The sequence below is a fragment of the Crassostrea angulata genome, chromosome 3, assembly GCF_025612915.1.
Source record: "Crassostrea angulata isolate pt1a10 chromosome 3, ASM2561291v2, whole genome shotgun sequence".
Classification (NCBI taxonomy): Eukaryota; Metazoa; Mollusca; class Bivalvia; order Ostreida; family Ostreidae; genus Magallana; species Magallana angulata.
In genome coordinates, this window is record NC_069113.1 from 55658190 (window position 1) to 55673324 (window position 15135).

Genomic DNA, 15135 nt, shown 5'->3' on the forward strand with positions numbered 1-15135 from the left:
TCAAATGAAGTTTTTGGCTGAGTTTCTTACGATTTGACAGTTCGCCAGGCCTGCAATCACAACGAGTTTACGTGCAACAATGGGCAGTGTATCGATTCCAAGTTTGTGTGCTACAAGCCGGCCGACCGACGGAAAGGTTGTGCTGACGAGTCCAACCTTTATCTCAACCAATGTAGTTAGTATCTTATTAACTTTCCTGCGGTGTGCTAGTCCAATTGCTTTGACATTAAAAACATACAGCCGATTTACGATGTAGATATTTTGTTTGACAGGTTTATGTTCAATATTTCCTACCGTGGGTCTCATTTTCTTTCGCGATAAGTGTCCTATGATATGAGTTATTACTATGATATTTAATTTTCAGAGAAATCGAACTGTTCTTCCGGTCAATTTAAGTGCCGGAACTCCTACTGTATCGACGAGGCGGTCGTGTGTGACCACACTATCGACTGCCCCCTCAATTCCTACTGGGACGAGCTAGGCTGTCGTAAGTCTTAAAGTCATCATTATAGGTTCTCAGGGGTCTTAGAGATAGGCTGTCGTAAGTCTTAGAAGTCTTAGAGATATAGGCTGATGTAAGCTTTATAAATAAATTGATGTAAGTCTTAGAAATAGGTTGTCGTAAGTTTTAGAAATAAGCTGTCGAAATTCTTAGATATAGGCTATCATGAGTTTAGAAATAGACTATTTTATATTTTTAAATAGGCTGTCAAAAGTCTTAAAAGTAGGCTGGTGAAAGTCTTAGAAATACCGGTAGGACGTCGTAAGTCTTAGAAATATTGTATATTTTAGAAAAAGGCGATTGTTTGAAACTCTTGTTCACCAAGAGATGGCTAAACTTTGCCAAACAAATCTATTCGGTTACAAATTACTTGATAGAAATATTTCTTTTGCACAACACACTTGAAGAAATAACATCAGTAGTATCGTCTTATTTATATCAAATATATATCAAAAATAAGTTGGCGCAGCACATTCCATAATTTACTTTTCGTAGAATCAAAGTCAACTGTGACATAAATTTTGTGCTTGGTAATGAACAAACCGCATAAAATAACGATAAAGCCCAAGGAGGCGCGCTTTCGATTGATTTCGACATTTTATAATTAACTTTCTATCTGCAAGCTGCGTCAGTTTAAATTACTTGACATTTCAAACAAACATATGCACAATAAGTGTGTTTGATCATTTGATCGTAAAATATAACCCCAACCCCGGTGTCAGAGATATTTTGTCGGCAAACTAGATCATTCTTAACATTTATTGCCCGAAAATATTAAAAAATTACATTCTCCAAAAATAAGAATTACGAGAAACCTGCAAACGCACTTAAAGTTTAAGACATTTACTCTGTGTATGAAAATGTTCAAACTGTTAATGTCAAGATGATGTAAATGGAGGACTTCTCTCCTCGTAATAACTCCTCCGAACCTGACGCCGATTTTTTTTTATAGTTTGAAGAAAGATAGCGTTAAATGAAATGAATTGCACATTTAATGCGAGTAGTCCTTAACGCGTCTGGCAGGGGTAACATCTGATTCTAACACCGGGCACGTGCTTTACACGTGTTATTAGAATAAAAAAAAACACGAAACCAAGTATCATAAAAATATGTCAACTAAATCGACCAGCATGGTTTATTTTTAGCAATGGTAATTTATTTTCGCCGTTTTTGTTTTGCCGTAAAATTTGAATAATATTTTAGATAATTAAACGAAATCTGTAAATAATTGTTGCACACAGGGTAAGATTATAACCTCTGCTGGCTCTGTTATGTATTTTGACATATTTTGTCTTGGATAAGTGTAACCCCGTTTTCTTAAATTAATTATAAAACAAATATCCTTCAGTTTTTGAAAATACTTTATGTGAACACGTGTCTCTAAGGGAAAACAGTCATGACTTGAGCTGAAAATTTTCAAATTTTATTTTTCCACAGCAATTTTTTAGTATTTGTTAAATCATTTTTTTTTTAGATATTGTACTTTCTAACCAGTGACCTTAATATTTGAACAAACAAAAAAGGCACGAGTCTTGTTTGCATAACAAAATGTTGGCGTTGTGTACTTCGTGTGAAACTTGACAAATGACACTCAAATTATGATTAAGTAGATTAACCATTATAAATATACACTATGCATTTTAACCATTTGTTCAATCCAAAAATAATAGTCCCAAAACTCGTGAATATGCCCCCTTAAAGAAAGCCTCTTTTGACCTTGTGTATTGTTGTTTTTAAAACTGTTTGGACCGATATTTTGGCAGTAGCAGTAACAAATAATTTTCCTTACAAACCAATTATCGTAGAAAGTTACAGACTTTAACCTGCTTTCACCAGCAGAATCCAGTCTTCTTTCAAAGATAGAAATATTCAAATGAAGAAAATAATTTCTTTATGGGAACAAAATGCATCATTGGAATGTTTAGAAAAGGGAACCGTTTATTTTCGTCAATCGATTGGTTGGGTTTATTCAACCCGCATTTTATTCATTGATTATAAACAAAACAAACTTCAGAAATATTAGTAAAAAATTTTGAAAGGTTTATTTTTGATTTGCTAAAAAAAATGAAATCTTATTTCCTTTCTTTTTAGCGAAAGTCAATGCCGTAATGCCATCATATAAACCCGCCTCGACGCGAGGTGTTAATCTTTATGAGGGGCGAAATAATGCTATAGCTCTTTTATGTAACGCTGTTTTGTAAACAAATAGTTTATGTCATTTTCATGGAAATATGGCTTTTTTGACCGGGAAAACTACTACAATACCTTTTGTATTATAATATACCAAGTAAAACCAACGTTTAAAAGCGTACAAAAAATTTGAAATAAAATCGGACCAAGCAACTTTAACATATATGCTCCCTGAGGGCCTCTGATTGGTAAATAAACATAAACATTTTGTTGTTGACAGCTGCACCCTGTCCTTACCTGTCCAGGGAGTGCGTGTGTCGCACGGACGAGATCGACTGTCGGGGGAAGGGACTCAAACAACTTCCGGCGGATCTACCCCAAGAGCACAACGTGGCAAAATTGTAAGCGGGCGCCGCCATCTTTATCCAGTATTTCTTGGGAACTAAATACAATTTTATTCGATTTATCAAGATATAATCAATTAACAACAAGATACTTAAATTACATTTATATTAGTATTTTCCTAAATTATATTTCATGAATTGAAAGTGTTAAAACAACTAGAAATTCTTCGATTTTTTTTCATTGCAAACTAATTGTAATTGTATGCAAATTCAACTTCTCTTGTTGCAGTTTCTTGAGTGATAATTTCCTAAACAACTCTTTGGATAACACTTCCTTCCTGATTTACTCCAAAGTTGTATACCTGTGAGTAAAACTTCCTGGTATAAATTCAAAGACTAGATTCTTTTCCACGTCACGTGTTCTATTTTTACCATGTTATTGTAACTTTTATATTCCTTTAGCGATCTGGGCAACAACTCTTTGAAGCAGATTCCCGTGGGAATGTTCCGGAACTTGTTTCGACTCGTGTCTTTGTAAGTATCCCCAATACTTTGTAAGTGTCCCCATGATGATGTGGGTATTTATCAATACCAGTATTCATGTTACGACCTTCACCCTCTCTCCCTAGGGTTGACATGGTGCTTCGACACTTTGGATTTTTGTAGATTTCCAATACCGGAAAATTTCCCGACAATGCTTGCATTCTTTCTTGAGCATTATATGATTACCGCTTTATTTGGTTTAATTTGAACATATCTTTTATTGTATATATAATAAACAAAAACAAATAGTAAGGACACAAGTTTTACACCGTAACAACTAACCTGGTCGGTGTTTATCATTAATAAAGTCAAATTGTACAAAACTCACAACTGTTTTAACATGATACAAATTTATAATTTAGCAAAATGGATAGCAAAACTTGTTTATCAATCATTGTAATATAAAAAAAGTTCAGTTTTAAAATAAAATAGCAAAATACGTGATATCTTCGAGTTAAGAAACATGCACATAAAATGAATTAAAGGAATCTACCAGTTTTGTTGGTATACAATTGAACTAATGAGAATTCCGCTTTATATACTAGAAAGTCTTATCAAAATCCCTTTGCAGTCTTCAGTGTATAATATAACAGCAATGTAATAATGTAACCATGTACTAATGTAACTGTGATAATGTAACAACATAATAATAAGACAATGTTATTATGTGACAATTTAACAATATAGCAGTTCCCTTGTAGAAACTTGGAGAACAATAAGCTCAGTGAACTTGAAGAAGGGTCCTTCGTCGGCCTGTATAATCTGAGAAGCTTGTAAGTTTGGACTTTTATCGCAACTGATATAAGACACCATTTATATGCTAATAGTGAAAAATAAAACTATATCATACAAATGTCCACTGGTTTTTATTTACGCTTTTTATTAAGAAGGTATTTATTTGCCGTTTGTAATTTTAGATATCTGCGGGGCAATCAGATCCAGGAAATATTCCCGTACGCCTTGACGGGACTCTCCAAACTGTTGACTCTGTAAGTCCCTCTCACTATCCTTATTCATAAAGAAAAAAACATCGGCATTTCTGAATCCAATCTCAGTTCAGCGCCCAATGAAGTGTTGCTTTATCCCTGTACAATCTCTGTATGGAATCTCTCTCTCTCCCTAGGGACCTGAGTGGACAACAACTACGCTCGCTGTACAAGCTTGGATTTGTGGGGCTTAGGAGCGTGTCGCGACTGTAAGAACACACATCCATCGCTATCTCCTACAGCCCACGCTATTTGTCTAATCTTGTCTTGGACAACCAATTAGAAATCTCAATATACACCGTGTTTGGCTGAAGCTTAGAGGGTAATAAAGTGGTAGATTACTTTCTAATCTGTTTGAAATATTTCTTGTTTTCCTCAGCGATCTGTCCGGGAATCGGATTGAGTACGTGTATGGCGGGTCATTTAGCGGCCTAGACAGTCTTCTGACCCTGTGAGTATGACCAGAAAACCATTTGACACCACATATACACACTTTCTTAAAATAAACCACCAGAGAACCATCTGGTATCACCTATATACCAGTACCACAAACAAACACGTATATGATCTGAGAACCATATGCTAGCGCACATAAACCACTTAAAATACTAGTATGAAATAAATGTGACTAAAGAACTATCTAAAACATTCATATATTCGAAATAACGCTTCATATTAAATATGACAAGAAACCCATTCGAAAACCTCCATAAAACGCACATCACACCACTACTAATTGATCTGTCAGGGTTCTTACCCCGTCTGACGCGTTCTGATTACTGTGATAGATCTATAGTTGCTGTTTTATCTGTTAATCAGACATCAGATTGATTGTAACTCTGTATATCTGGCTTCATCGTTTTATATCATGGACGGTTTCAGGGACCTCTCGGACAACCGTATCTCCTTCATAGACGGCAATGCCTTCAGCGGACTGGCCAAGTTATCCCGACTGTGAGTAATTAAGGTGTTACATCCGGGTTATTTTATATATCCAATACCACCATGGTGATGGGAATTCACCAAGTAAATGTGTTGATAGCCACGCTGATCTGGCCCCCAATTCTCTCATTGCCATTTCCTGTTGCTTATTAATTGACAATCTGCACGAAGAATTTTTATTTATTAAAAAATGTAATTTTTCAACCGGCAAATTATGGATTGCAATAATTAAAATGTTTTAAAATAGAACACAGAGGAAGTAGTGTTTCTTTGAATGTTGGTACTAGACATATATGTTTGGAATATATTTGTTAACCGAGGCTTAAGGCCGAGGTCAACCAATACATGACCACAACTGTATTGTCACGAATACCCTATAAGGAAATCAAAAGTTATTTTCTGCTTCAAATGTTCACACCGTAACTTTCTATAAAATATACTTATATAGATACTTATAATGCATAATAACAACGTTTCAACAATTCAAACTAGTAAAAAGAAACAAAAGAGCAATAAACTGTTTACCCCCCGCCTTACATTGTTTCTGTACATCAGCGAGGTTGATGAGTTCCGGTTCTGCTGTCTAGCCCGGGACGTCCAGCAGTGTCTCCCGGAACCGGATGAGTTCTCCTCGTGCGAGGACCTGATGTCTAACTATCTCCTCCGCATCACCATCTGGATCCTGGGAACAGTGGCGTTCTTTGGGAACCTGCTGGTCTTTATCTGGAGAGTGAGGGATGACAGAAATGGAAAGGTAAGGGTCAAATATTGGTGGCGGAGTGGAATAATGATTGGCATACATATAAACTGAACGGGAAATGTGGTGGCCAAATCCATTGTGTTTGGTGGCTGGGGGGGGGGGGGGAGAAGAGGTGGTCAAGAGAGGGTATTATTGAATAGAAACACAGACAAATAGGTGCAAAATGCTGTAACTGCTTTACAAACTCATGGTGTCATCTTTCTTTTCAGGTGCACTCCTTCCTGATCACTAACCTAGCGGTGGGCGACTTCTTTATGGGCGTGTACCTGCTGATCATCGCTGTGGTGGATAGCTATTACAGGGGGGAGTACATCATATTCGACAGGTCGTGGCGGGAGAGTGAGTTGTGTAAGTTCGCGGGTTTTATCTCCACGTTTTCCAGTGAGCTGTCCGTCTTCACGCTCACCGTTATCACCTTGGATCGCTTGATCTGCATTATATTTCCATTAAAACTGAAACGCCTGGGGATTAAACAGGCGTCTGTTGTGATGCCGTGTATTTGGATTGTAGTGATTGTTCTTTCCGGGATTCCGTTGTTTGGTTTGGATTATTTTGACAATTTCTATGGAAGATCCGGTGTCTGCCTGGCGTTCCATATAACGCCGGATAAGCCAAAAGGCTGGGAATACTCTGTGTTCGTGTTCCTCGTGTTGAACTTTTTATCTTTTTTAGTTATCTTTATTTCGTACTTATGGATGTTTCTAGTAGCCAAACAAACTACCACAGCTGTCAGGAAATCCAAAGCCAAGTCCGATAACTCGATGGCCAAAAGAATGACACTAATCGTCATGTCGGACTTTTTCTGTTGGGTTCCCATTATCCTCCTCGGGTTCGCGTCCCTTGGCGGGGCAACCGTTCCACCACAGGTCTGTATTGCTACAGAATCGTCACATGGCTTCTAAATGTGCACCACTGATTATTTTCACGTGACTTTTCACGCCATGTTTGTTACGTTATCACTAATAGTGTGTTTTGTTCTAGGTGTACGCGTGGGTGGCAGTTTTTGTTCTGCCTCTGAACTCCGCCATGAATCCAGTGCTCTACACAATATCCACAGCCCCTTTCATGAGAAATATTAGGAAAAGAGCCTCGCGCTTTCGGAAATCCTTTACAGGGTCATCAAGAAATAATGATACCAAGAATTCGTTCATAGGTAAAGTTTGCTTACGACTGAAGGTCCTCGATTCCTTTTCACATCATTCCTTGGACTATTGTTAAGAGGTAACTCCTGCGCACTGAAGTGACGTCACTTATTACGTCAGACGTAGAGCTAGTCCCGCACAAGATTACCTAATTATGTTTGCTTAGTATTTTTTATGGAACGCCTCAACTGCCTTATGTAGATAAACTTCATGATATGATGATACTTTAACATTACATGCTGATACTTCAACATTACATATTGTTATACTTTCATGTTAGATACTGAAATCTGATTGGTTAAGACGCAGTTCATAATCCTTTCTATTACCCTCAGCGTTAGCAACGCACTTAGCAACGGGTAACATTAAAAAATGTTACATGCGCGAAAATTATGCGTGTACCGTTCGCTGTAGAATTCACGTTATTCCTATATAAAAGCATTAAAATTCTTAAAAATTAAGACATTCAGTATAACAAAATAAATAGTGCCTGTTTGGGAGGATAACAGTTGAAATTGACACCCCTCGAAAACCATTGTCAACCTCCGCTTCGCGTCGGTTGACAATGGTTTTCGAGGGGTGTCAATTTTAACTGTTACCCTCCCAAACAGGCACTATTTATATAATGGTACTTTAACATTTCATGCTGATACTTCAATATTTCTTGATGGTACATTAACATTACGTGCTGATACTTCAACATTACATGATGGTACTTTAACATTACGTGGTGATACTTTAACATTACGTTGCTGATAATTCTTCATTAAATGATACTTTATCATTACATGCTATTTGAATAGTTTAATACATATATGATTGTGTCCATGTGGAAAGAGTGCTCATGGCATTTTTTGTGTGCACATTTTGAGATTTTTACAGAATTGAATAAAAAAAATATCTTTCATCACATACTCCAGTTGATAATCTTTGTTAATTTTTTGTATGAATATAATTATATTAAAGTGTTTGTTATACATAATTACATATGCATACATGTAGGATATGTATAATTTTTTTAATTTAATTGTCGTGATTGTTACAAATATAATAAAGGCGACCGTGCCCCACTTCCCTTCAGAATCCAGTTTCACCTGAGTGGCACAAGCTCTAGTTTTGGCAATACGTATTTTAATAATAACCACTTGGGTTCGAAAAGTGTCCATTTTTATGTAAGGAAATAAAGGAAGTAATAAATGAAGCTTGTTTGAATTGTTGTGTAGCTTGACTGAAGTCCTATACTTTCCTCGTAATACGGAATCACGATCCTGGTGCTTATAGCTAATTAAGAACCACTGCATACTGAAATACCATCATTTTATGAAATATCAGCATGTAATGTTAAAGTATCAGCATGTAATGTTGAAGTATCAGCATGTAATGATAAAGTATCATATAACGAAGGAGTACCATCATGTAATGTTAAAGTATCAGCATGCAATGTAAAAGTACCATCATGTAATGTTGTAGTATCAGCATGTAATGTTAAAGTACCATCTTGTATTGTTATACTTTCATGTTAAATACTGAAGTCTGATTGGTTAAGACGCAGTTCATAATCCTTTCTATTACCCTCAGCGGGCTGATTCTCCGAACGCCTACTGCCCAATTATCATTATACAATTATACTGGACAATTATGAGGCCTTCTAAAGGGGCACAGGTAGACTTTACCTGTGATTCCTTGAATGAAAAATAATATAACAGTCTGTCATTTTTGAATGTCGTTATAATTAAAATTGTTGCATAAATAAAAAGAAAACATTGACTCAATTTTAATATATTTATTTGATTTATTTGCACTACATATATATAAATTTAAAAAAATAAAAAAAAAATGTTTTAAAATTGCATACCATTTTATATACAATTGTCTTTTTTTGGACACATAGCACTGTTTTAAAACACTCATAAATACATGGTTGTCTAAAACATTAATAACAATTCATAAAGTTTTAAAAGTATAATTCATACCAGTATATACACAATATTTACAAAGTAATTTGGGCACGGAGTCTGTCTTAATGTCCTTTCACTTTCACTGTCACTATGTCAATGTCCTAAATGAAGAAGTTCCGATGCTGAATCTGCGTAGGTCATAAGGTCGATGATCCCGTCTTGGTATCGCTCCTTCAGGGTCTGCAGTCTCCTCTTGATGGTCGCATACTTCTTTGTTGGTTGATGAATGGTTTCTCCTGCTTGTTTCTGGATTTGAAGAATTTCTTTGCTGTTCTGGATGTCCTTGAATATCTTGATGACAGTGTAGATGTTTGGGTGCGCGTGTAGGGCCATCCTCTTCAGCTTCCCATGCCATGCTTCTAAGTTGTTATTGGTCCGTGGTCCATTGGTTCCGAAGTGATTCCAAATAAGTCTGTCACCATTCACCCACTGTTCTGGCAGCAAGGTCTTGAAGGTAGTCTGTTGTCGCAAACGCAAGTATCCTGTTGTTCTGGAAGATGTCATCTAGAAGAAGGAATTGTTGACCCGTCTCTGTCTCTGTCCATTTCCCCTCCAGTTTGATGTCTGCTGTAGTCTTTGGAAGTGGTGGTGTCTGTTTCCTGCGGGCTCTGTAGAGTGATGACCTGGCGGTGTTGAAAGTCGGCAGCCTCTCAATGAGCTCTCTGCTGGTGTCGTCCCATTCGTTGTCTCGGACTTTGTTGAGTTCTTCGCTGAAAATGGAGGGGATGGGCCTAACTTCATCTGTACATCTTCTGGAGATGGCTGTCATAATTTGTTTGGCGACAACTTCAGTGTTGTCCGCTGCATGGGTGTGTTGCTGTCGTCCAAAACCTGTGGGGATGTCGTTCTCTGTTGAGATACTGGCGGAACATCCAGATTTAGTGCACCTCCAGAAGATCTTGTTGTCCGTCCTTCGATTTAACCGGTAAATGTAGCCATTGAATGTGAGATTATGTCCCCCTCTTCTGTTGGTGATGAACTTAAAGTTCATCTGTGCATTTGCCATTGTGAGTGAAAAGTGATGATGTCTGGATTCTTTCCTTATATTTATACAATTCTGCAGCTTGTGTTCATTTATTTACAACTTGGATGAGTTCAGTTTAACATCATTTATTTACAGCTTGGATGAGTTCAGTTTAACATCATTTATTTACAGCTTGGATGAGTTCAGTTCAACATCATTTATTTACAGCTTGGATGAGTTCAGTTTCACATCATTTATTTACAGCTTGGATGAGTTCAGTTTAACTTCATATATTTACAGCTTGGATGAGTTCAGTTTAACATCATTTATTTACAGCTTGGATGAGTTCAGTTCAACATCTTTACAGTAATTGATTTTAAAACTAATATTTTAAAAAATATCAAAGTGATTTTTTTTTTACCATAATGATGTTCAATTACTTGGTTTTATGACTTTATTGAAGCTTATGTCGTTCGTTTATTCACAGCTTGGACAAATTTGTTGAAGAAAGTGATTTTTTATCATAATTTTATCTCAGTCATAATTTAGATTTTCATCCTTTAAAATCTCTGATTTTAATTTATACCTTAAGATATAATGTTTTATTTTGTTAAGATGTAAATTTAAAAATGAAGAAAGATATGTATTTATTTTTTTAAATAATATTTAATGATTATTTTATTTCACTGAAACATTTAGGTTATATAGCTCTATTTATTGCATCCTTTTATTTATTTTTTTTAATTAAATATAAGATAATGTCGTCTACCTGTACCCCAAAGTATATACAGGTAAAGTCTACCTGTGCCCCAAAGTATATACAGGTAAAGTCTACCTGTGTCCCCTTAGAGGGCCCCATAATTGCCTTGACCAATTATTATTTTTAATTGAGGAGTAGGCGTTCGGAGAACACACCCCTCAGCGTTAGCAACGGGTAACATTAAAAAATGTTACATGCGCGAAAATTATGCGCGTACGGTTCGCTGTAGAATCCACGTTATTCCTAAATAAAAGCATTGAAATTCTTAAAAATTAAGACATTCAGTATAACAAAATAAATAGTGCCTGTTTGGGAGGATAACAGTTGAAATTGACACCCCTCGAAAACTATTGTCAACCTCCGCTTCGCGTCGGTTGACAATGGTTTTCTCAGGGTGTCAATTTCAACTGTTACCCTCCCAAACAGGCACTATTTATATAATGTTGAATGATCAGCATGTAATGTTAAAGTATCATCATATAATGTTGAAGTAGCAGCATGTTATGTTAAAGTATCATCGTATAATGTTGAAGTATCAGCATGTTATGTTAAAGTATCATCATATAATGAAGATTACCTACATAAGGCAGTTGAGGCGTTCCATAATTTTTGTTAGCATTTAATTTTTAGAGAGTTAAGAACTGAATTTTCTTGAGCTTTTACACAATGATTTTTGAACACATCACTTTCCATTTTAGATATGCACAGGAGTTGCATTAAAGCACCAACTGAAGCTATAGATAGGTTCAGACTAATTTAGTCGTTAGTTATTGTAGTTTCTTTAATACACATAGGAATGTCATTAACAACCAATTTGCTCGGGGGGGGGGGGGGGGGGGTGTTGTTGTGTTTACTTAGTTTATAAGATGGTGAAAGTGTCTTTTTACAACCGTACAAAAATAGAGAGACTCAATTTTAGTTTTTTATTTCTCGAGATGTTTAAAGGGACTCGGTCACGATTTTAGTCAAAAATTATTTTTCCAATTTTAATGTATACAATGCTTCAGTTGACATTTCTAATAGGCAACCAAAATTTAAGTATCATTCGTTTAGTCGTAAGCGAGTTACAGAGCTTAAATATTTTGCAAGTAAACAAAGCCTTTGTTTACATTTTGAATGTTAGAGTAAAAATTCCAGTTATAGAACAAAAGTTAAGGTGTTAAACTTTAGAAACTGTTAATTTCTGCTTAAAACGAATAAAAAGATAGACAAATCAGCTTAAAAACGATTTTATACTGGTATATTGAACCAACAAAACAAAAACAGGGCAGAGCCTCGTTTACATGACGAAGAATTGTGAGCCCTGTATCTTGCTTATAAATCTACGGCTGACTCTTAAATTTCATTTGATCATTAGAAATGCATTCCTAAAGCATTGTAAGTAATAAAAACAGAAAAATAAAAATTGAACAAAATCGTGACCATCCCCATTTAATTTTTAGTTTTAATTAAAGGTGTTGAATTATTCAGAATATTTTTCATTCAAACTGAGGAATGAAAATGAAGTAAACGTTTTATTTCCAGGTGAAATAAAGCTTTTTTACGGTTTTTAAAAACGATTGTTATAACCTTATAAATATATATTCTTCCATATACTATAGATCTTAATAACAAAAAGTCCAATAAAACGAATGTTAACAATTACAAAGGACTGCTACTACACAGCCAATTAATATTGTTCCATCTCGGCGGAACGGAAATATTGTTGATATTTGAAATTATACTTGCATCAACCTGACCTTCCGTTGAACATAAAGGCAGAAATGTTGCCCTCGGCCTTTGGTCTTGGTCAACAATCATGTCTTCAGATCCAACAAACAGCCCCCATACCCAGCCAATAACTGTAATATTGTATGCCCAGTTTTGCCCAGTAACATATCCGCAATAATGGTCTATAAGTTTATTCTCTAATACTATATACACATGTACATTCCAGTTTTAATCATTTGGTCATGTCTTCAAAAGGTTGTTGTAATTCAAATTAATAAATTGTCTTGGATCGAAAACAACTCTAGTTTTGGTAAAATTTTGTCCAGTATGCCAACTGGTCATTCACGTAGAACTTTAAACAACAAAGGTGGACCATGTGAGCCCTTGCTTATTTAATCCCCTTTCTTCTACTTTTATCTTCGATATTAAACTTTCATCTATATTGTTTGGAAACTTTATTCATTCAGCAGGATAAAAAAAATTTCAAGAATTCATTCTTTGTATCGTCAGATTGAAAGACTCGATCGGCTTAAAATAAGAAGTTCTACAGGAAGCAGGTTACTGTTCATATATATACACATGTCCTAAAATTATTGAATAAAGTGAGTGAAGGTGGAAAAATGTGATATTAACAATCAGGATATTCTTTAGATATATTTCAATACATCATCTATATGATCATGTTGTGCATGCTGTTGGTTATTGTTTTCATTCGGTTCAACTAGTTAAAAATGATTCTATCCTATAAGACTGTTCACACTCTATCGTGAACAACAATCGATTTTTTTAATTCGAAATGAACAAAATACTCAAAGAATATGGATGTTATGAAATAACATTCTTTTTATCAATGTTTGTTTATAAAAAAAAAAGCACTCTTTACAAAATAGGGTTGCAAAAACTAATGTTATTTTTGTCTTCTTTTTTTTTTTTACAGAGAATTCCTCTCAGATCTGGAATCGTAATTCCATGTACCGACAGCTGGAGCTGACGCGGCTGCGCGGGCTGAAGAAGACGTACACCAATCACCACGACAAAGCCACGTCACGCCTCGCTTCCTAAATCGCTCTCCTGTTTTAGGAGGCAAAAATCTCACGCAACATTTAAAATCGTGGCGATACTCAAAAAAGACCTAACATTTGTTGATTGTATAAGCTGAATTCATAACAAAGTCAGTGGTTCATATTGATTCGTGTAAGATCTGCTCTACTCTTTTGTCGCTGATACCAGTGGCTTTGTTTTAGACCATCACACCCTTTATAACAACAGATGTGTGCCCGGCACGCTGAATATTCCTTAACCATAGTCAATATATTTGTTGCAAATGGCACTGGAGGTCTAAGCTTCTCTTATACATATCTAACTGGACATACAACAAACGTGATTTGACGTCAACATAACGGGAGATATATTAGTACAACTAAACTTGTAAGTTTAGTCAACAATAAACGTTCGAAAGACCATCATCAAACATTTTACGCATGCGCTGTGACAACCATACAGTGAGTTGAACAAGCAAGTCGTACGTAATCTGTAATAAATGTGACTGATGCTTGGAGGGTGTGTGTCCGCCGTCTTTTTGTATCTGATGACTGGTACATTATTCATCAGTACATAGGTACTTGTGTGGAGTTTCTACCTGTGTTATAATGATTTAGTTTACTCCATTCACTATAATGTGGAGTACTAACTTGTACGTGTTACACTTACAATGAATATGGCTTTCAGTTATTACGCTTTGTTGAATGTTGCTCAAAATTGTAAATTATTCTGAGACTTCTATACTTTACATTAAGAGAACAAACTAGATATTCAGTAACTTAAAATTATATTTGCAAAAATCATAACATTTTCCTACCACCTTCAAAATGTAAAAAGGTGGCGGAATGTACATTCAGAATAAGGTTGGAATGATGTATGTGAGATGTGATGAATAAATTCTGACATTTTGTATTTTGTGCCCATCTGTTAATTGATGGTAATAAAAGTAACATGTACTCAATTAATTAAAAAACTGAAAAATGAGTTGGAATTCTCTCGTTTTTGTTTTGCTGCCCGGAATATGATTCAGACAGAAACAAGTTGAAAAAAAGGCAAATTACGTTCATACGTGTAAGTATTTGGGTGAATTAGTTGCTGGGGTTTTAAAAAGTCATGGATTAATACAGGGTGTTTCAATACCACTGTTCTTTCAGTACCCTCGTCCTTTTGAATAGTAATTAACCTATTGAATAAGATAAACTGTTCTTTATGTTATTACTGTTACAGTGTATTTGTTAGTTCTTGAATTTTATCACGTTTTTCAAAACTAAATAAATGGACTTTCAGTTTTCCTTTTTGATGAAAATATATTATGAAATATGAACAATTCAGTTATCAGTTAAGGTAATCAAT

General features: G+C 35.4%; 1 protein-coding gene across 3 annotated transcripts in view; it reads left to right on the plus strand.

The window, feature by feature from the left end:
• The window catches only part of LOC128176306 (G-protein coupled receptor GRL101-like), a 42517-nt gene extending 27751 nt beyond the window's left edge, over positions 1–14766 (plus strand). Inside the window, exons 13-26 of one of the 3 annotated variants that reach the window (XM_052842558.1) lie at positions 41–175; positions 365–487; positions 2913–3033; positions 3266–3340; positions 3439–3510; positions 4221–4292; positions 4437–4508; positions 4643–4714; positions 4885–4956; positions 5388–5459; positions 6003–6201; positions 6417–7073; positions 7189–7428; positions 13679–13815. In XM_052842558.1, the coding sequence (XP_052698518.1) occupies positions 41–175; positions 365–487; positions 2913–3033; positions 3266–3340; positions 3439–3510; positions 4221–4292; positions 4437–4508; positions 4643–4714; positions 4885–4956; positions 5388–5459; positions 6003–6201; positions 6417–7073; positions 7189–7425 (1979 nt within the window). In that variant the 3' untranslated portion in view covers positions 7426–7428; positions 13679–13815. Of the gene's footprint in view, positions 1–40; positions 176–364; positions 488–2912; positions 3034–3265; positions 3341–3438; positions 3511–4220; positions 4293–4436; positions 4509–4642; positions 4715–4884; positions 4957–5387; positions 5460–6002; positions 6202–6416; positions 7074–7188; positions 7429–13678 lie in introns of all 3 variants that reach the window. The other 2 variants (XM_052842557.1, XM_052842559.1) reach the window with 2 other exon arrangements.
• The last annotated feature ends 369 nt before the right edge of the window (positions 14767–15135 follow it).